The following is a 23,259-nucleotide window of genomic DNA, read 5'->3' as shown; positions in this document are numbered from 1 at the left end:
ATTGACCTAAATACCCCAGACTATTATTGATCTAAAAAATTACATTTTGAAGAGAGCTAACTTTAAATGGATGTGAGTAGGAGAGACACGTTAAATTTGAAATGGATAAGTAGTAGTGACAAATTTTATCAAAACATTTGATAGTTAGATATAAAATAGATACATAAAACCATCGAGTGTTCAGATTTTAAACTAATGCACTCTGTATTCAAGATATGTAAAGTGTTATTTGTGAGGAAACGAGAAACATCTTATTGGTGAAGGTCAAATTAATATTTTTCAACTTGTAATTTTATAGTTTTTCTTCACATAATACAAATGGGATGACCCATTATTAATAAAAGATAAAAATCATTCCAGATTTTAATTTTCCATGAAATATCAAATAAGACACTGATTTGCAAATTTACAGAAAATAAACTTGAAATATTAAGAAATGGAGATTAAAAAACTCGTAATTATTTCAATCTTCTAAGTGTAAACCATCTGACATCTTCATTAGAACTTTATTCGAAGACTATTTACTGTGAAACAGAATTTGGTCCTATTTTCCATATTATTTTAAATTTGTTTAACCTCAATTCCAAGTAGCTTCAAAAAACTGGGTTGGCAGGGAAAATCTGATTAGATATAAACCAGTAATCTGAACAAACATGATATCAATGTTGGTAAGAAGTTTGGCCAACAAGCCCACTGGGGAACAGGGAGAAAAGCTATATGAATTCTTATTGAGCAAACATTTATGGATTATGTACTGTATTCACAGTACTCTGCTGAGCCTGGAATCTTCTGTAACAAGAGTCATTGGCAATTATAAGTATTAGTGAAGAAAGCAGCTTTGTTTTCATCATGTTCTGGACAAAAAAGTCTCCTAACTCATGTAGGATAACAAAAGCATGATCTGTTCTCCATACTCCACAGTCTACTCTGTTCTATAAAGGAAGTAAGATATGAAACACAGTTGGTCATGAAAACATTCTACCTTAGGCAACCAACGTCCAACCACATGCAACTCCACGTGCCAGGCCTCACTGACTCAGACACACCCAGCTGACTCCTGCTTCCTTGTCTTCCCACCAGCTGTGTCCCTGCCTGGAAGGCCCTTCTCCTTTATCTCCACTTCCTGAATCCTATCCATCTCAAGCCCTACATTTTACATTTACCCTGTCCATTCTGGCCTATCAAGATCCTTTGTTCTCTGACCACTTTTGGCATCAGAGATTTCAGCTGCCATACATTTGCTCTTGTGTAACATTTTATAAATTTTTCATGGAAAATTCTTTCTCCTCAATAAGCAGTGATTCTCATTCACTTGTTTGTTCATTCATTCTTTGTTTTATATTTTCCCACAGTAGTTAACAGAGTGAAAACTGTGAATAAACACAGTAATTATTTATTCATTTATTTATTTTTTGCTGAGGAAGATGAGCCCTGAGCTAACATCTGTTGCCATTCTTCTTTTTTTTCGCTTGAGGAAGATCAGCCCTGACCTAACATCTATGCCAGTCTTCCTCTATTTTATATGTGGGTCACTGCCACAGGATGGCTGATGAGTGGTGTAGGTGTGCACCCGAGATCCAAACCTACAAACCTGGGCTGTTGAAGTGGAGTGCATTGAACTTAACCACTAGGCCACGGGGTGGCTCCAGCAATTACTTTTTAACAAACTGAGAGAACATATTTTGGGATAACACATAAAGAACAGTGATATGAACACATAGAAAGATGTTACTAAGCAAAAAGGAATTAATTATAGATCTTCTGAACAAAATTCTCTTCTAAAACAAAAATATAAGTGCTAAGTTATGCCCTTTCTTAGTTTACAGATATGACTCCTTATATCATCATAAAGAGCTTGTTTTCCAACAGACGTAGTTACAAGTTACACTGATTTACACTGTGTCCCCAGTAAACTTCCTCATTTGCTGTGTGTTCTGCTTGCTATAGGATGTGAAGCTTATGAGTGCGATTTTCCTCTTCCTTTAAAGGTTTTAATAGATTATAGATGAGAGTGAAGTTATACTTCACCCTCAAGGTCACTTATAATGAATTTTAAAATCCCATGCATCTTAATATAGTCATTAACTTTATTTTCCAATTATATTCATATTTTAATTGCTTGATTTTTTACCTTCATGTATTACTTTTTTTGTTGTTAGTATGCAATTGATAACACATCTTGTACAAAATCCAATGTTATAAAAAACCAACATTTACTCTATCAAAAATTATGTTTTCCTAAATAATACCTTTTGAAATTATAATAGCTGGAGCATTTAAGCTGAGAAGTCTAAATTTATGTTAAATGCTATGATAATGTTTGAATGTTAATTAAATTAATATGAAAGTACAACTGTCAAAATACTGTGTTAAATATTAACTGAACCCAACCCAAAGCTCCTCCATTTTCCCTTTGTTTGATTGAAGCATGAAGAACAATCAAATCTTTTATTATTATGTCTTTGGATTCACGAATTCCCCTTTTTTATAGTTACCTGTATAAATTAACGGTAGCTCTCAAGTGGAAGGAATTTTGAAAATGCTTTGAAGAACTTTCAGATCAAAAAAGGGCAAAATCTGAGCTTTATGAAATACATTTCCGAAATTAACACTCAACTTACCTCCAGTAGATGAGAATACCCACAAGAACCACTAGACAGATAAAAGTCAGGGCTGACACGATCACAAGGGGTACAACCGCCTTCTTCTCGGATTCCAGCCCCTCAGCTAGACCAATACGAGATTCATGGCTACTATTACTGGCCTCTGTAGTCGGAAAGAATTGAGAGAGTTGATATTTAAGCTTAAGGAAAAGTCACAACAATTTTCAACCGAATAATTTTAACCTTCATTGTTGTTGCTTACCTTTAAAATTTCAACTCTAGGATGCAAAAACTGTCTATAATTTTAAGCCAATTTAAGTAAAATAAAGTTTAAAATGTAAGGCAGGCTGTCAGAGCTGAAGAACAATAATATCCACACAGAGACTGGCAGCCAGGTAGGGGTGCCATGGCAAAAAGTGAGCATCATACTGCCTTGAAAAGCTTGTTAAAAGGAAAATGGAAATGTTACAGTAAGAAAACTACCTAGCTTTTAAGTAAAATAATCAGGAAAAACAATGCCACTTACTGAATCACTGTATATAATCTTGATTTTTCCAAAATTAATTTTAATGGAATTAGTTTTAATCCTGCAATTAGGTAAATAATTAGGAGGAATTCGTAATTTAATGAAGAGAGAATCTTAAGATAACCCTTACATTAGGACAGCTTCAATCCAGCAAACTATTTCAAATTTTAATTTAGGTTGGTTTTAAAAAGTTTTTTTAAAATCCCCTTCTTATCAACTGTTTTACTCTATCAAAAATAAAAATACTATTGCATGTGGATTAAAGGAATACATAGATCTAAGAAATTCTTTCCAAATATGCAAGTATAAATTACAAAAAGTCTAAATTCTGTCCTTGGGTTAATTTTAAGAGATGGCAATGACTATTTGTGTGACCAAATGGATACATCATTGTTCTAGCACTTTGCAAATCACTGCAACAGGAACTATCCTTCCAAGTTGTTAAAAAGAGTTTCAGAACAGCAGGGTACCAGTGCAGTGGCCAGTCACAATCCTTCCCTTCTGTTGTGAGGTGTGTGCACTGGAAAACCATGATGATTGAACATCAGAACTGTTTTACCACAATATCCAACACTGCCTCAAAGTAAGAGGCCATATCCTGTCTACTTGTAGAATTTCTGGGAGAATTAAATTTAACTTTCCCATTAGTGTCTGCATTGCTCCCTTCACACCAGACACATTTGCTGCTTTTATATGAAGTATCTTACTATTAGTGATACAAGACAAAGGGAATAAATTTAATTCAAAATATTTAAGAATAAATTTGAGAGTAACAAATTTATAAACATAGCATTGAAATATATCTAACTGCAGGGAAATTAAGATTTAAAATGATAGCTTCCTTCTGTCAGGAGACATGATGCAGAAAGGGGCAAGAATTTAATCCACTCATCTAGGAAATGTATCAAAGGAGTATAAATGACACCCAAATTTCACAAGATGCTTGTTCTAATTATGGATGCATTTGCTAGAAAAAAGTGGAATTCAAAGCTGTAAATCAACTGATCCCTGAGCTATAGTTAATATTCTTGTGAGAGGAGCTCAGGCTTCACTTTCCATTATGTTAATCATATGCTCTGGTAATTACGTATTGTGGTGAGGCTCACTTAGAAGTCTACACAATTTGATAGAGAATGCACTGAAAATTCCTTTACAAAATTTAGGAAAACATCTTGTTTTATACACGATTGTTTTCACATTTTTTTCTCCTGTAACATTGTTACCTGAATGGAAAGTCTGTAGGTAACAACTGGAGTATCTGTTTAGCAAAGTCCCTGGCACCTAGTAATTTACGAATGGAGGTTAACACTATTATCTGTATCAGTCATTCTTGAAGTGTGGTCCCCAGAATAGCCGCATGAGCATCACCTGAAACTTGTCAAATATGAAAATTTTGGTCTCCACCTCAACCACCCCAAATCTTCTGAATCACAAACTCTGTGAGGAAGGCCCAGCAATCTGTGTTTTACCAAGTCCTCCAGGTGATTCTGATCCACATTAAAATCTGAGAAACAATGGTGTACATTAATTTATATACAAAATGAGCTTATATAAATACACAGGTCTTCAATGACCACAAATATTCACAGCAATATGTATATGGGTATATATATAGATACATACATATCTTATTTATATATATGCATGTACACACACATGTATGAGATATGTATGATCATATATGTGACATATATGTAATACATATAACATAAAATACGTAGCAAATTACCATATATATCACAACACACTATATACACACACTATCCATACATGTGCACACATAGAGTCTTGTATATAGAATTTCCTCATAAGTTCTCTGGGAGGTCTGATTTTAAAATAAAATCTTTAATTGAGGAGTTAGAATGATAAATCCATGGTAATTACATATTGTGAAACCTAGATATTTTATACAAGATGGAATACCACATGAAAGTACAATCAACTGTTGCTTTTTATTCTATGATAAGGAATACTAATTGTATTGATTTTTATATTTATTAGTTGAGACTAAAATGTCTATTTTGATATGGCTCAGTAGTGTATATGAGTTACCTAAATGATACGACAAGAATCTACTAAGAGGTTATTAGGAAATAAATAACTAAGATTAATATTTTAAAATAACTTTTGAGAATAAAACGGTATAATATTGGTATTTCAAATTAGGCATTATGTATGTTTTACTGTCCTCAACCATGAAAGCATAGTCTCTAAGAGACAGACACTAGTAAGACATATTTCCAGTCTCAGTTTTGCATTAACTGCCTATGTGACCTGGATCATGTCATCTAGTACCTTTAGATCTCGGCTTATGCATTCATAAATTGCAGATGCTAATAAGTGCCTTATCCATATTATTTTGAGGACTACATCCTATAAATTATTCTACATTCTAGGACTACATTGTAAAATTATAATTTTCAGAATAAGTTTATTGCATTTGATAAAGAAGCATATTCAATTATTGGATAAGACAGACTACATATGATTTTTTATAGACATAGTTTTAAAAACAGGCAAGAATTTTTCCTTAATGTTGTTTGATCTTATTTCATTAATTAACTTCATTAATTATGTTACTTGATGATGTTGGATGTTATATTCCGATTATTTTCTCCTCATCAGTGGGAGAACATAGTCTTAATAATTAAATAAATCTAATTAGTGCATTGAAGAGAAATTGCTAAGTGTTAGTCAATAATTCTAGGTTTGGTATTTTACAATATATATAGTCTTTCCATTACAGCATAATCTAGCAAAAACATATTGATAATGTCACTACCTAGTAAGATAGAAAACGGATAGATTGCTGGTATTTTCCTTTAAAATAAATCTAATAAAATTTAAAAAACAAGCACTGTAATTGAAGCCAGATAATTCATATATATAGCAACACTAATGAATGCAGTGACCTATGGATTCATTACTCATTCTCACATATCAGAGTTTAAGTGTTTAAACTGGAATGCAATGTTAAATAGGTATCAAGTCAGAATGTGGAAAAACTTCTCTATCAAAATGTACGAACTTTTAATTACTGATACACTGAAAGAAAATATACAACTAATTCAGGGGATGGAAATAACAAAGAGGAAAATTATCCTAATGAGACTGGTATGCATGTTTTGGATTATAAGTAACCACTTTTATGCAATAAGAGTGCAAGACGTTATTTCTGATCTACTGCTGAGATTTAAATATTTTCATTGTGAACTTAAAAAATGCCTTAAAATTTAATAAAAGCAAATTATAAAATTCTTATGATTTCAATGAAATTATCTAGTATTTCATATGCTTAATGGCATTGAATTTCCCTTTTTTCCCCATTGGTATTTAAAGCAAACATCTGTATTATATATGCTGCAAATAATCTGCTCTAAGAACATCTGGCCAACAAACTAATTTGCATAAAATACGTTAACAAATGAAATGCATTTCTACTGAAAATGTTCTAGTGTTTTACATCTTGTCATACAATACCTATACGTACTATGCATATTAATGCCCATTATTTAACTTCTTAGAAAGGTGTGTAACAGCCAAGTACAAAGTAAAATGTATTTTGTTAGTTCACACTGCCCTCTTTAGGCAATGTTAAGATAATCAAACAAAGCCAATTTTTAAAAATTAGAAACAAAAAAAAAATCTTACCATTAACTCTCAAAACTTAACAATAGGAATTTTTTAAAGCTCTCCAAGCTGAGGTGGATGTGACAATTACCTAATCCCTTTCCATGGGGTGGGTCAGATTGAGGTGCTTATATCGTATTACTATCAGAGCTTATAATTCAATAGAATTAGTTTACAACCTATTTTAGAACATGAGTAAACACAAAAATTAAAACCATATAAAAACAGCACACTCCAATCTATCATTTAAAAAACAGTATACTAAAATTATATTATGCACACATAATTGCTCCCACATGGAATAGGCATCTTGTAGAATAAGAAAAACTGACAATAAGTAAAAATCACTTTATCTATTTTGTAGAGAATTAAGAACCAAAATGTGTCAAGTATTCATTTGAAATAATGAATAAAATCATACTTCAAAAACTGAAAATTGATTTGTTGAATGTCTTGATCAAAAAAAAATGATGTCATTTTACCAAATTTCTCTTTCCATCGTTCTTCTAATTTTTGAGGAAGAAACCACCACAGCTCAATCTATCCCTTGGATGCATAACTAACCTGCCTCTGAAATGTTGAACACGTCTGAGTGTCCGCTAGTAAGAATCGGTGTTGAGGACTGTGGGGATCCGGGATTTATTTCTGAGTCACCTGCTTCCAGGACCCCATCAACATCTCTTTCATTAGCATCTGGAAAAGTGAAATCTGTGGAAGTCTCATTATCATTAAGGCTCTCTGAGGCACCTTGCCCTGATCCACTCTCTTCATCACTTGTAAGCACTGCCCATGCTTTAGATTCCGGGGTGAAAGGAAGCAGGGCATTACCAGTCTCAACGTCATTTTCCTGTTTTCCATATTTGCGCTTTTGGGGTAGGGCATTTGTTGGTGGTGATTTACTAGGACTTCTGTCCATATCAGTTTGACTGGCTGATATTACATCTGTGACTTTATTTTCTTCTTCAGAATTCTCAGAGAGTGAATAAGAGATTGGGTTATTCTGATCCACAAGACTGTTTCCCTGTGTGTCTGAATCATTTATTACCTTTTCCTGTGGTTCTCTATAGGAGGAGCATGACATACACTTATTTATGGATAAGCCATCTCTATCTCTGTCAACATAATCATCATCATCATAATCATCAATATCACCATCGTCACCACCACCTACTAAATCAGCATCAGATCTGGCACTTTGAATCAGCTCAGAAGTTGTTTTAGAAGGAAACAGCAACTTGGTTGTGGTTACAGAATCACCTCTGTTGGGAGAAACAGCTGTAATGGAAACATATACATTTCCTAAAGGAACAGAACGATCAGCAGTTACAAGTGTATCAGAAACAACTGTTGGAATACCAGCAAATACCTCATCAGTGATAGAACCCTTGGTGGAGGTGAAAAGTTCATCAGAATATATAAGCTTATTTATAAGTGTATTGGATGGTACATCAATCGATAAAACAGGAGTAGCAAAAGCATGCCTTCCTTTTGGGGGAAAGGCATGGTTAATCTCCAAATCGGCAGTTTGGAACATCTCACCATCACTGTACAATGAAGGTACCACTTGCTGAGAACTTTCGCTTTTAGGCAAAACTGGTTCAAAATATTTCTCACTTGCATAAGAAATGGTTAAGCCTTGAAGTGAAGCAGCGTGCATATTAGAAGTAGGTGATACATCAAAAACTGGTACAGATGTAGAGTGCAGCGTGTTTTCACTTGAAGCAGAATTTGATGCCATGAGATGCAATATTGTAGAACTAATTTGATCAACCTTGGGGGTTTCAACCAATATTGGATCACTAGGCACAGCTGGAAGAGCAGTTTTAAGCAATGTGTCAACATCAGAAGCCTGAAAGGAAGGTGGCAGCAATACTTCAGTATTAAAAGAAGCTGAGGGCTCATAAAATAAGAGCTGCGTTGAAGGAGAGAACATTTCACTAGAAGCAGGGTCAGAGGATGCTGGTTCTGAGTTTGCACTAAGCACAGGTTTAAGCAAAGTGTCACCAACTGCTTGAGATACATGTGTAGGTTGAACTGAAAAGTTATTTTCTGGAACTTGACTAATCTCATGATCAAAACCCTTAGTGGCCGTATAAGCAAGAGACCCTGGAAGTATGCCCCTTATGCTAGAACTGGAAACAGGGGATTCTTGTAAAGATGAATTCAACTTATTTACACTTTCATACAGGTCAGGCACGACTGTGCTTTCAGAATGGTAAACCATCTCACTGAAAGAAGAAATTTGCAGTTCAGTCTCATTTCCATATATTATGTCACTTTTAGAAAGCGGCTTATTATCATCACCAAACACAGATGTTGTATATGTAAATTCAGCTACAGAAACAGGTGAAGAAAAGTTAAGGGCTGTCAGACCATCTGTGTCAGGTAAAAGAAATTCACTATCAGAGGAGACTCCAGACCACTCCCCATCACCAGAGAGGCCATGAGTAGGCTGCAGCAAGGATGCGGTTGGGGTTATTAACGAAGACTTAGGCATCGGTATGTGGCTAGGACTGCTAAATAAGGAACCCTGATGAGATACACCAACAGAATCATGCACAGGTATTGCAGAACTGTGAGAAACAGTGAAGAGGTGTTGGGAGACCTCATTATTAGATAAAGCATAAGAAGGTTCGGGCCCTGAAGAACGTGCATGCATCATGACATCACTGCTGGATGGTTCAACTTGAGAAAACATAAGCGTTTTATAAAGGACACCAGATTCACTACCACCAAATTCCAATGTCTCTGAAGCGGCATGAGTAGTGATCTGATGTGACACCACGTCAGAATATTGAGCAAGGCTGGGTTCTAATAGCAAATCACCCCCAGCCACTGGCAGAGAAGCATGCAGGGAGACCTTATCACTCTCAATAGCTGAAGTAACTTGTGGAAGGATTTGAGAAACTGTATACAGATGGCGAGACAATTCACTACTGAAGGAAGCAGAGGAAAATGGGAGCAAAGGTGCACCATCATAGGAAGACAGGATGGATTCAAATGACACATCAACACTGGGAAATACAGGCGTAGCATGCAAGGCCGAATCACTACTTGAAGCAGCAGGGGTAGTGTTGAGGATCTGATTGTCAAGCAACAAAGGGGTGACTAGAGGAAAGACTTCACTACTGTAGGAAGGTTGAAGAGGTGTCTCACCATTGTATACTGGTTGAGTTGTCTGCGAGTGTACCACCTTGACAGTGGGGACCGAATCGTGTTGTCTGGAGGATGGAGTAAAAGCATGAGGTGTTACCTCTGTTGGGAAGTAGGCAAAGGTAGAATAATGTGGCATTTCCATATCTGTGGCTGAGGGACCCTGTGACACCAGTGGGTCTGGAGAGGAGGACTCAGTTGTCTTCTCAGCTTCATCAATACGTGTTCCGGTGTAATTAGTCTGGAGAAAGCTCTCTCTACCTGATCCAACATCAGGCTGTGTTGTCATATCTGTAGTGCTAGGAAACCACACATTTCCATCAACGGAAGGATCCTTTAGAGATTCTTCCAAACCTGAGGAGGCTGAATCTTCTGAAGCATTTCTCGGAGATTCTGGTATAATAACATCATACGTGATTGCCTCTGGGTTTTCTGAAGAAAACACATACCCGCGGGATATGTTCTCAGAGACAAATGGCATAGCGGAAGTTGCAGGAGTGGAGCCTGAAGAATCATCAGCTCCCCTATTGAACTTGAAATCGGTCAATAAACTCTCTTCCTCACTGATATCAGTAGACACCTCTTGAGATTCCGTTATAGAAACTGTTTTTAAAGATTCCACGGTCCCAGATAAGTTCATCTGTGGAAATCTGAGAACAGTTTTAAAGCCGTCATTTAAAGAGACTGACGTGCCTTCCAGAGTGTGAGGTGGCGGTTCGGTCACAGTCTGTGAAGTCAAAGAAACGTCTTTTCCTGGGGCTAGTTCCGTGACTGGTTGGGAAGTGGGATCTAAAGATGTGTTGGAAATATCACCCTTTCCAGAAAATTCGCTTCCTCCTGTTGGGGATCGGTTAGTCTTGGCCTCATTGTATTTAGTCCCTACGCGATTGTAGTTTGTTGTGGTAGGAATCTGGGGTTCCTTTCTCCTTATTTGGTTTGTGGCACTGTCTCTACCAGGATTCACGATAGTGCCTTCTTCAATGCCTTTTCCCTCTTCTTCCTCCTTTGAAAAGCAAACAAGATTTAACGGAACATAAGGAAATAAGAGAAAAACAAAGTCAATAATATCTTATATACTGCATTATACTGTTAATCTTCTCATGTGGGATCTTGGGAATTTCTCCTCATAAAGCACCATCCCACAGAAGCCAGGCCTCTATCCTATAACCTTGATCATTCACCCTCTAGGGAGAGTAATTAAACTTAACGAAAACATCCTATTTATGGCTGCCTTTATTTTAATGCCATGGAAGAAAGCAATTAAATTAATAGATACTGCAGCTTTGAAAGGAAGATATATTGTGGTTGTATTTATATATTGAGAGTGGTATTTAGCATGCTATTTATTTTCTTGTTTTTCTGCTTCTGTTTAGTTCATCTGGCAGCAAGTTACATAGCAATTAGCTTCTTGTAATATGGAATGGCAATGAAACGATTTATTTCAAAGACCAAAGAAGTTGTATATTCAGAATATTTCATTGTATATATTCAGAATAAATCAAGAGGATTTCAAGCCATCATAAGAGGAAGATTTAGAACAGGAAGAGACTTTGTTTTTGTTTTCCATTTTGTTTTAAATACTTTGCACTTAAGTCTTAGGCAGACATTTTAAAGACAACTTGTCAAAAATATACTTCTAGTACTAGTTATTTAATTTTGTTTTTCTCTGAGAAACACCATTCAGATGACCCAGTCTCTCACAAACACTTAGTCACTGTAGCGTTTTCCAGGAGCTCTCTGGCTAGAGGTCAACTAAGACCCATGCTTTCTGTTTTTTTTTTTTAACTGTGCATTTTATAATATGTCCAATCATATGTTTAGAAAGCTAAATTGCCAAAGGTATCAAGATATGACATTTTTAGTCCACACGAGTCATGATTTCGTCAGTTTGTTAGCATTGTCATTTATTATATCTTTTAAGGCCACATCCCTTAAAAGAAGAAAAGGTGACTGAGTACCAGTTGGTCAGTGGAACCTGACCAATACAGCAGAAAGAACCTGAATGTTAAACTATGTGTACTCAGGGTTATGTGTCTCACACACATGAAAAGCTGCATTGTATGAAACACAAGCTTTCAAGCTTAATGACCGCCTCATTACCCAGAGGTTAATTATTTGGTTGGTTTTAAGTATTTCTTGAGGCATATGTAACAACCCTGAGAAATAAGTTAGCTTTAATGATCTGGATTGTATTGACGTTAAAAATGGATATTCTCTTAGATTCCCTAGACAAATTTCCTCACTAGTGGTCAGAATTTCTTCATGAAATTTTGCATTCTGCTTGATACCTTGTTCACAAGGACAATCCAAGAGCTTCCGCCAAATAATTTCTTGAATAAAATATTCTCCTAATTTACAAGCCCAAAAACTTCACACGAAAGAAAACAAGAATAGCTTGCATTGACTTGCTCTTGGTGAAAATTTGTTGGTGCCAGATATAACTTCTTTCCTTAGAAGTTCTCACAAACATTTGTTTTATAATCTGATGAGTTCCGCTGAGGACCAGTGTTAAGCTTAGCAATATGGAGTTTCTGAACTCTTCTGCATTTTTGCAAATGTGAATGAATATTTGCTTAGGTTTCTGATATCACTCCATACGCTTACCCTCTACCAAGGCTCTTTCAAACTTTTTTCCTGCTCCATCCAAAACTCCATTTTCCTATCCTCTCCCGTCATTCTCAGCAGGTCTCCCCATTTACAGAGAAAACAGAAGTCATTTGACAAAAAACCACTCCTTCCTAACATTAAAACATCAAAAATAGGGACCAACCAAATCCACCCCTGCCCCTCATCCTGTTCTAACTGAAAAGTTGGTCCCCTTCCTTCCTAATTTCTACATGTGTTTTAAATCCCTTATCTACCATCTTCTCGAGAACTGAATACAATTGAGACTTTCCCTCTATTCTGTGTTTTCAAATTTGTTTTCTCAAATGGAACATTCTCATCGGCTTAAATGAACTCAGATCTCTCCTATCTAAAAGGAACACCCACAGGAAAGTTTCTGATTCAACTTCCATTTCTCATTCTACCTCTCTCCTCCCCTTCGCAGTAAAGTTCCCACAAGACACGTCAGCTATATTCTCTATATGATCTAACAATTTCTATCAAATTCAAATATTGCTTCTCTTTCTCTTTGCTTATATTCCCACACAAACACACTTCATCATCCTCCTACCATAAGCTATGTAGATTTCTATAAAATTTTTCTTAAAACATAACACCACTAACCTTTTCTTCTGTTAGATCATTTGGGGAAAAAAACTATACACACATAAACACACATATCCCTTCTATTTCTTTCTTTTCCAGTAGATTTTAGACTTTATGAGGTTCAGACACCTCTCAGAATCTGATGAATGTGAGGGGTCATTCATCAATCCTACCCAACAAAATCCTGTAGATCTCTATGAGGTCATATTGCCTCATGTCAGCATTTCAAGAAGAATATATCATTCATGGTCTATGATTACTTTACACATATCTGAAACCACAAATATTTTAATGGATACTCTTTCCTATAATTTTCTGTGGAGTTACTGTGAATCTCTCTTCCACTGTGGTTTTGATCTGTGTCCCACCTGTTATTCTTCACAGCTTCTATTTTAAAAATTTTATTGAAAAGCCTTGAATATGCTGGAGATACTCTGTCTTTCAAAGCAATGCATTCTACTTGAAGAAGAGCTGAGAAACATTCTCCCAACTATTCGTTTCCTTATTCAGGCTTAAAAACGATTACACATACAGTCCAGGTATTTGTCAACTTCCACCATTCTTTCCTGCGTGAATCAGTGGAAAGGAATATTGTTATGGACTGAGTGTCTGTGTCCTCCTCAAATTCATATGGTGAAGTCCTACTCTACAATGTGATGGTGTAAGGAGGTGGGGCCTTTGGGAGGTAATTAGGAGTAGATGAGGTGGAGGATTAGATGAATGGGATAGTGTCCATAAAATAAGAGCCACGAGAGAGCTTGCATCTGCTCTGCTCTCTGCCATGTGGGGATACAAAGAGAAGCTGCAGTCTGCAACCCGGAAGAAGGCCCTCACCAGAACAGACCATGCTGGCACCCTGATCTCAGACTCCCAGCCTCCAGGACCGTCAGAAATAAATTTCTGTTGTCTATAAGTCACCCAGTTTATGACATTTTGTTATAGCGGCCCAAACTAAGACACCATTCAAACCAATGATTTGAATTACAGTGTAAAAATAACTTTTTTTTCCTGCCTTTGACTTGATTCTGGTGATCATTCCTAAGCACACACACATCCACATGCACGTGCACACACACACAGAGATATCCTTAGCTGAATTCTGTGAACTCTTGTTGAAAGGTGGACTGATCATTTTGGTAAAATAATTCTTTGTAAGAGAGAATTGCAATAAGATATACGTTATTAAAGTAACCAGACATGTGAAAACACAACCTAATTGCTATTTATTGCTAGATAATAGCATTAGTTATCACATTCTATGAGATCATACACACATATGTACATATGCACATGTTCATACTACATTAACAACAGCACCTAGATTTAACATATACTCTCAGTTAAGATGAATAGTACATTTAGGCTTAGGATGAAATATAAGACACACCAGTCATTTTCTCTCTCTTTTAAAAAAAGACAATGTTAAAATTTACAAATATTCTTAAATACCCATTTACTTAAAAGGCATGCTAGTAGCTGACACTTATAACATGAATAGTCCAAACACAAATATTCAAATTAAATGGGCAAAAAATATGTACAATTTATATTTTGGCTCATATTTATTCTTAACCCATCAATTACTGGTTAAGTTATAAATAAACTATCAATAATAAGAATTGGTTAAATATTTTAGCTTTTTAGAAAAATCTGAATACTAAAAATACTCCGATTTATAGTTCATTGCTATAATTATTTTTAAAGTTCATTTTTTTCATTATCACCAAACCTTTTTTCTCTCTCTCTTATTCTTATTATACTAATCAAAGTGCCTTCGACCTTCTTCCTAAAAGAATCATGTATATCAATTATACAAATCTATAATCTAAAGTATATAAATCTTTAAAGCTCAGCAACTAAGCCTACAATGAATAATGCAGCACGAACTTTTCTTAATGCAACATCTGAAGCCTAACCAATAACTAAAAACAGGCATTTTAATTTTAAAACATTTGAATATAAAAAATTGCTACGATACCTTGATTATTTCTTCAGCTCCAATTAATTCAGGAAAGAGGTCAACTTCTAGAAAGTTAAAAACAAAATTATTAAAATTTTTATTCAACTACTTTAGCCTTGTGGGTTTACCTTTGGATGGAAAGAAGGGGGGAAAAAAGACTGTCAGCTTTGAAAATACAGAATCTCTCAAAATAAAAATTTCAGATTTCAGTCTTCAACATTGCTAAACCTACAGAACAGCACTGCGTGAACCAGTCGTAAACTGCATTCAAAATCTTCATCTCCACCCTCCACTCTGACTCCCTCCCCATTCCCGCGCCAAGTGACTGAAGCTAAGAAGGGAGAGGAGGACCCTGAGGCTGACATAACTGAGTATAAAGAAACCTCAATAATTTTTCATCAGTGCAGACTTACTTTCATCCTTAGCAGGGCTGACAAAAGCACAGTGAGGGAAATGCCAGAGATTTGGCGGAGAATTGACAGGATTTATTTTCTTACTCAGCTACTTATTCCTTAAGTTCCTCTTCTGACTGAGCGTCAAATAACTCTTTTTATTCTTTGGATAAGGGCTCCTACCTATTTGTATGCAAGGTCCTGCACCAGGTAAAATGCCGTGTTTTCCAGCAGGTCCAGCCTGGGCTGACAGCGGGAAGAACGGATCAGAGGGATTCCCCTGGGAAGCTCAGCTAACGCTGTCTATGCAAAAAATGCAACAACTAGAAGCATTCCAGTCTACTCTTCCCAACTGACCAGAATCAGTATATTTCTAGGATATGGATATCTCAATCCTCAAACAGGGTCTGTCACTAAATGTTAGGAGAGATTAGGAGCTGGTTCTCTCTAACAAGAAATCTAGCCCCACTGCCAGATTACCGAGGGGCCAGAGGAGCAGTTTTCCTTACTCCTCATCTGCGCCGCCTAGGTCATCAGGAAGACGGGAGACAGGGTAACTGTGAGGGCTTGAGCATTATTACAATGATGCTCCTCTTAGTCCTATTATTTTATAGAATTGCACTCCATCTCCAAAGTTTACGCTCTTCACTATCCCAGTGCAGCTTATATCCTACGTTTTATGTCTCTATATATCCTCAAAGGAATGCATTCTATGGAATTAATTTTTTTATTATCTATAGATAATGAAATTCTAAAGAATTTTCAAAGGCATAACTGAACTAACATTAAATGTTTATCGAACCCAGGCCTGTTTTATAATGTAGACTTTCTTGAATTTACTTTTATCAGAAAATTTCTAGGTATTAAGAAAAGTAAAACCATAAAATACAGTTATATGCTTGAATTCTATTTAGAAGAGAATTCAAGTAAAATTTAGAAGTGAGCCCAGCTCCCAAGAGGATTTAGATAAAATTAATAGTCTTGACTATTCAGTTATTTCAAAGTTACTTACCATGAACAATTTTCTGCGCCATAAAAATGAAAATATTCACTGTGAACAATCACAGTTCTAAATTTTAACTCACAATTATTATTTTTTTCTTGTTAAAACTGACCATGAAGGAGTTTGGAAACTTTTATTTGGATTGTCAGTGTTCTCCTTTTTCTATTTTTGTCTCTATGAAACCCTTTTCCTACCCTGTTTTTCATGCTCTTTATTCTTTATGTTTCCAAATTAAAGTGATTCAACAGTCTGAAACAATTGCATCTCTACGGCCTTCATGGAAACCAATACATCTGAATTTAAAAATGAGATGCCACTAAACTAAGAGGCAAATAAGAACTTTCAATATGGTCTTTTAAAAACTACAATTGGAGAAGTTCACGTATGTAAAAATCTTCAAATTCGGCATGAGACAATATGTAAGTTTACTAAAAATGCTTTTGAATGGAGTCACTCCTTTTCATGTACTTCTGAAATAATTTAATGTTAATAACGGCAAAGCATAATCAAATATTTCTAAGTGATACATCTATCATACTATAGATTTTTCTCTGTTAAGAGGCTAAGGAAAAAAATCTCAACAATAGTCTGTTCTCTTTAACATGTTTAAGGAAGGGAGTTTTTTTTGCTGAGGAAGATTCGTCCTGTGCTAACATCTGTTGCCAATCTTCCTCTTTTCGCTTGAGGAAGATTCATCCTGAGCCAACATTTCTGCCAGTCTTCCCCTATTTTGTATGTGGGTCGCTGCCTCAGCATGGCGGCTGACAAGTAGTGTAGGTTCCACCCAGGAACCAAACCCAGGCTGCCAAAGCAGAGCATGCCTAACTTAACCATTAGGCCATGGGACCGGCCCCAGGAAGTGTTTTAAATTAAAAAAAAAAAAAAAGGTCTAATTTCACCTAACTTCATATTTTTAATGGGCAAAAGTAATTTTCTTACTAATTGTCATGGTAGATATGGGGTATATATAATTATCACGTTGAGGACTGATTTCCTTTCCTTTCAATATTCTGTGTGTATTGCATTTGATTTATTTTTATCTTTTTACAAGAGTATAAATTAACTACATGGATTACAGTTCCTAATAAGTTAAAATACATGATTTTACCCAATCATATCCCCTGAGGAGTATTGGTGAGTTCTGCTATAACTGGCTTTGCTGTTTACTGCAATAGGAAGTAAGAAGTTTTCTTTGAGCTCCCTTTAGGCCCTAGGAGCAGAACATACGGGCCCAAGCAGCCCTTGGAGACCCTTTTGGTTTCATGGCACTCTCATGGGTGAAGACCCCAAGTGTGGGTGTCTTCATATTGGTAAATATAAACCCATTTGGAATGATCTTCCTTCTGGTTTCCTATTAGACTCAGATCATTTGAATTGACTGAAATTCTGGGGTTGCCCAGAAACACTTCGGCCCCATCCCCCGCCAAACAATCTAGAAATCTTTTGCTGAGCTTCTTGGGAACAATTTTGAAATAAAATATTTTTGGAATATTGTTTCTATCTTCCTGGAGATTCTGAAGCATACTTTTGGGTCTGAGAGTTCACAGCACCCAAGGTCTAGCTCTGGTGATTGGCATAAGGTCTCACAATTGGGTACCCTTCGGGCTGCTGTTTCCTCACAAACAACTGATGTTTTAGTAGCTACTCGTCTGACTCAGGCTGATATAATGAAATAGTTCAAACATTATACTGGTTTACGGAATCTTTACAGTTCATCAAAACAGACTCTATGAAGGTTACAAAAAGACGGGTAGTGAAGGCTGTGAATAGCTTTTTTTTGAGTGAGCACTTAAAATTCATATTTGTATGATAACTGAATAAAAGGTATTGGCTCATCCTGGTTTTGTTTTGGGGCACATGTAATGTTAGATTTTCTAAAAGAGCATGTTAGTAACACATTAATATTCCATAACACAAAAAGGCAACACTGATGTAGGTTGGCAAGCAAGGCTTATTTAATTGTTAGAAGGTAAGCCAAATTCCACAGTGCTAAAGGTAGAAGCAATGCAGAGTGAAGACTCTTCAAACTGTGATTTTGAATATCATCATATAACAACATCCACAGTACAGGATGGTGCAGGCAGAGTAAGGACAGATGTACAGTGATTTAACAAACACAAATGTTACACAACTGAAAAGCACACAATAACAGGAAAATGTGTTGATCTAGTTCACCAGGCATTTAAACTTAACACATAAAATTATCATGAACCTAGAACTTGTACTTAATAATGTCCTCTCTAACTGTATAATAATTAGCTCTATATTATAGAAGAGAAATGAACACAATTATTTTAGTTACAATGAAATAAATATATTTATGAATTATTTATTCATAAATATTTTCTACAAAGTATTTTAAAAGAATATACATTTCTGTTTAACATTAAAAAGGTTTCCTTGACAAATTTAAATTGTTTCTGAATATGAATTTATGCATTGATTTTAAAATAGCAATTTATAATTAGATTTAATGGACAGTGGTTTATGGTATTGTACACAACAAGTATAATTAAAATGCACAAGCATTAAATCAGCCAAAGTTAAATGCACAATTTGGAAGATTGAGTTTTTTCTTCACAAATATTGATTAGAATAATTGAAATCTATGACTGAAACAATGAGGGCAATTACAATTACCTCCTTCATTTCTTTTTAACAAAAGCAATAAACAATGCAGTATTTAGAAAACAGCTGACCCAAAATAATAACATTACTAAGGTCATGAAACAACATGATTGACAGGATGAAATGGTACTAATAAAAACTATGAAATGAGCAGCAAACTCCATAGCCACTTATATTTATATTAACCACATAAATTGTAAAATTCACAAATCTCATAGGCACCATCATGCTAAACCACAAGACAGCACTGCTGTCAAGACTTTCACTGTAACATATATATATATCTCACAGGAACAATATTTAAGATAATGTAATTTCAATAATGAGTTGAAAATATACGGATTGAAATGCCATTACAGCCTTTGAGATCAGAAAGAATGAGTTCTAAGAGAGCTAATATTTTCTTTACAAAAAATAGGAAGACCCCAAACTTTGGGGAAATTGGCTTTTGATGAAGAACTTTTGGTAGGAATAATTAAGGAATACTCTATCTAAGTTGTTAACCCTTGCCTTTTAAGAGAAATATTAGAGTGAAACATCAAATCAAATACCATATTTTACTAAAACATCATTACTGTACAAAATGCTTTAAGGGACTGAGACATCCATGGCGATTAAATGGTGCATCCAAACTAGCCTCTCATTAGTTCAACAGTGTCCTGATCCTTTGAATAAATAGAAATTAAGTTATAATATTTATTATTTTGTACAAATGTGAAAGTGCAACAAGTGATACAAGAATGTTGTACTTTGTGCCAATATAGATTCAATCTAAAAGGATCACTCAGAAATCACTTCTGCAGAAAATAGACATTTGATCTGTTTTTCCATATGCAATAAGCTTCTCAAAAACAAATTCAGAAGGTTTAAAATTTTGGCATAGTGGATAGAGTAAGAAAAGCACAACATAAATAGCTAAAAGTAATTATTGTTTGCAAACTCCTGGGAAATAGTTTTATGTACAGAAATTAGGTTGGCATAATTAAACCAAGATAGTAAAATTAAGTGAATGTATTCAATATAATTCCTATCCTAAAATATACAATGGGATCAGAGGAGATTATTACATGCCATATTTCATCGATTCACTTATGATGTTGGCCAACATGGTCAATGTTGCACTGGTAAAGATGTCATTTCCTGGTGAATCAATATGGGGAACTTTGGTGAAAGATGACATTCAATGGAGGAGCATGATATGGTATAGTTGAAACTATGGTCAGTTAATTTGATACTCACCTTCCAATAAGACTTAGAGCTCACATTCCATTTAAAAATAACCTGATTTTGAAAAACAATGCTAAATAAAAGCAATAGGAAAGATGGTTATACCTAGGCCATGAGGCAGGTCATAAGAAAAATTATTAAATAATGATATTGCCATCATGATAGTAGTCATATTCATCAGTCATCAATGTTTTAACTTGAGAAATATCTTAGCAAGTTTTGTACCCTGTGGTTTGGAAGGATACATAATGTAACAGTTAATGCTCTGACATATATTCTTTAACTTAAAAATTCAACTAGTGAGAAAAACTAGGATGAGGTAATCAGTGAACAAGCTCATAGCAGATTAAAGTCCTTCCTAGGGCACATAGACCACAAAGGCAAATCAATGCACCTCAGTTTTCCTTCCACAAGTAAAACTGGAATATGCTATAATTAATATAATTTGTAATCATTCGTTTCCATTAAAAACTTGTAAAAACTTCAGTGAGTAGCTTAATGACAGGGATGACCAAAGAATATTTACATTTATGTATGTATGTTTGCATATATTTATGAGTATGTATATGCATGGTGTGTGTGTATATATATACATATACAAATAAATACATATATAATCCATTCTATTACCTTAAAATTGCTTTTACCAACAAAAGGAAGATTTTAATTATATAAATTTGCAAATTGTTAAATAATGATGGTCAACATTTCATTCAATTATTGCATATGCTTTGAGATCAAAAGATTTTCCCATAATACTTAGAGAAGATGCATGCAAATAAAATACAATTAGAAACAACTTTTTTGTTTTACTTTTGTGAAACAGTACTGGCAAATCAAGTAAGAGGAAAGCACTCCCCCTCCCCATCACCAAATCATAAAAAGTGGATAAAAATATCTAAGATAAACTGTTGAGATGCTTTGTATAGTTATTTCTAAGCACCTCTCATGATTCTAGGATCATGGATATACTTACTACAAAATGCTTTTGGGGCTGAAAAAAGAAATAAACACAAATGAAACCAACTCTCCATTATCCAAAATAGAAGTCTTAACATTTAGATAGCTATTTTCATTTGATGACCATTACAGACATGACAATAGGTTTTACCATTCTTATTTTACAAATAGAAAACTTCAATATTAAGAATAAAGTTACTTATTGTCCTGCACCAGATCGGCTGAATGAAAAATGGGTTCCATGCATCACAAGATTACCTGATGATCCAGGCTAAAAACAAAATGATTTTGCCTTTTAGCCAATAGAACGTAAAGTCAGAGTGAAAGCACCAATGCATCTAGTAATTAAACTAGCCTCATTTTATTTAGTAATACAAAGCCATATCAGGGGAGCACTTACCAGGGTCATCGGAAGGCATGTCAACAATCAGCTGGTCGCTGTATTTTCCATATAAGCCATTAGTGCATACGGCGACTATTTGAAGAACATAACTCATATTGGGTAGTAAATTATTGAGAATAGCACCCTAAAAGAAAGACATTATACAAACGTGTTATTCTCATAGGAGTACTAACATACCAGATATCTGTCCTCAAAAAGCTTTTTCTCATTTGTCAATGAAAACATTTATATTTTATTAACCTAAGAAGTTGTTTATGAGATGCTGTTAAGTTGAACTTATGATATTTGTAAATTTGGAAGATACTGAAAAACTAGACATTTATTTGCTCAGTTTTAGAAAGTTTAATTTTTAACTTGAATTCATCAAATTCATAAACGAGTACTCAAAACTGAAAATTAATATTTTGGACAATTAAACACATAGGATTGGCTTTCAAAAAATCAGATTTAGGGGCTGGTCCAGTGGCATAGTGGTTGGGTTCACATGCTCCACTTCAGAAGCCTGGGGTTCGCAGGCCCTGATCCTGGGTGCAGACCTGTACACCACTCATCAAGCCATGCTGTGGTGGCATCCCACACACAAAATGGAGGAAGACTGCCACAGATGTTAGCTCAGGGCCAATCTTCATCACCAGAAAAGATGAAAAAACATAAAAAACACTAGATTTAGTTTTAGAAAGTTTCACTTTTAACTTCAATTCATCAAATTCATAAATGAGTTCTCAAAACTGCAAATTTATATTTTAGACAAACATATGGCATTTTCAAGGAGCAAAATGTGAAAAACACAATGAGAAACCAATGTATCTCTTTATCTTAACAATATATAAGCCAGATAGTAATAGAATTATCATCTTCACATCATTATGAAATGAAAAATAGTATATTCCCATAAATTCCACAACTTTCCCAGTTCACAGAGTCTCTGTTCTAGACAAGTGAATTAAAAAGTTGCTAAGAATTTTCTCTCTTTTGCCCAGATGATATTCAACACCATGATAACAAGGATAGTTTTTGTTTAAATGCAGGTTCCTAGGGCTTGCAGGCCTCCAGCTGTCTGAGTGCAGAGTTCAGCGTCTTTGACCTGCAGTGGGGTCTTCATTAAGCCACACTCACACGGAGTTTTCTCAACTTCACCCAATCTATGGCCAACACTTCTCTACCAAGGCAAAGTTTAATAATGAGATGCTCATGTCACAGAAGGAATCCGTACTTTATTTTCTTTAATTCATGTGTATGGGTGGGGAGGAAGAGAGTGGATTCTTTCCTAAGGATTACCTGCTTCATGTCCCGAAAGTTCTGACTCAATTGATTTCACATCTGTTACTTGGAAATTCGAGGCAAAGAAAACACTTTCAAGTCCCCTACTCTATTTTTCTTGAGCTGGTATAGTATCATGGGGGAAACAATGCATGACAGTATTTGAGCACTGAGATTCCAGGCCCAATGCTTTCCATAACTGTAAGATCACAGTGAAGGTGTTTAACTGTTCTTTGAGTCTCTTTATAAGGAGAGGCTACACTGGATGATCTCCAGTTCCTACGTCTCCTCTAAGTGTCTGCTC

The 23,259-nt window shown here is 35.2% G+C and overlaps 1 protein-coding gene across 2 annotated transcripts in view; it reads right to left on the bottom strand.

Moving 5' to 3' along the window:
• The window catches only part of PTPRZ1 (protein tyrosine phosphatase receptor type Z1), a 176,651-nt gene that overhangs the window by 33,621 nt on the left and 119,771 nt on the right, over positions 1 to 23,259 (bottom strand). For both annotated transcript variants that reach the window (XM_046669354.1, XM_046669355.1), the window contains exons 10-13: positions 21,693 to 21,819; positions 15,101 to 15,147; positions 9,916 to 10,915; positions 2,622 to 2,766 (exon numbers count right to left, since the gene is read on the bottom strand). In XM_046669354.1, coding sequence (XP_046525310.1) covers positions 2,622 to 2,766; positions 9,916 to 10,915; positions 15,101 to 15,147; positions 21,693 to 21,819 — 1,319 coding nt within the window. The remainder of the gene's footprint in view (positions 1 to 2,621; positions 2,767 to 9,915; positions 10,916 to 15,100; positions 15,148 to 21,692; positions 21,820 to 23,259) is intronic.

This window comes from Equus quagga, chromosome 8 (assembly GCF_021613505.1).
Source record: "Equus quagga isolate Etosha38 chromosome 8, UCLA_HA_Equagga_1.0, whole genome shotgun sequence".
Lineage (NCBI taxonomy): Eukaryota > Metazoa > Chordata > Mammalia > Perissodactyla > Equidae > Equus > Equus quagga.
Note: the sequence above shows the minus strand (reverse complement) of the source record. Positions and strands in the feature narration are given on the sequence as shown.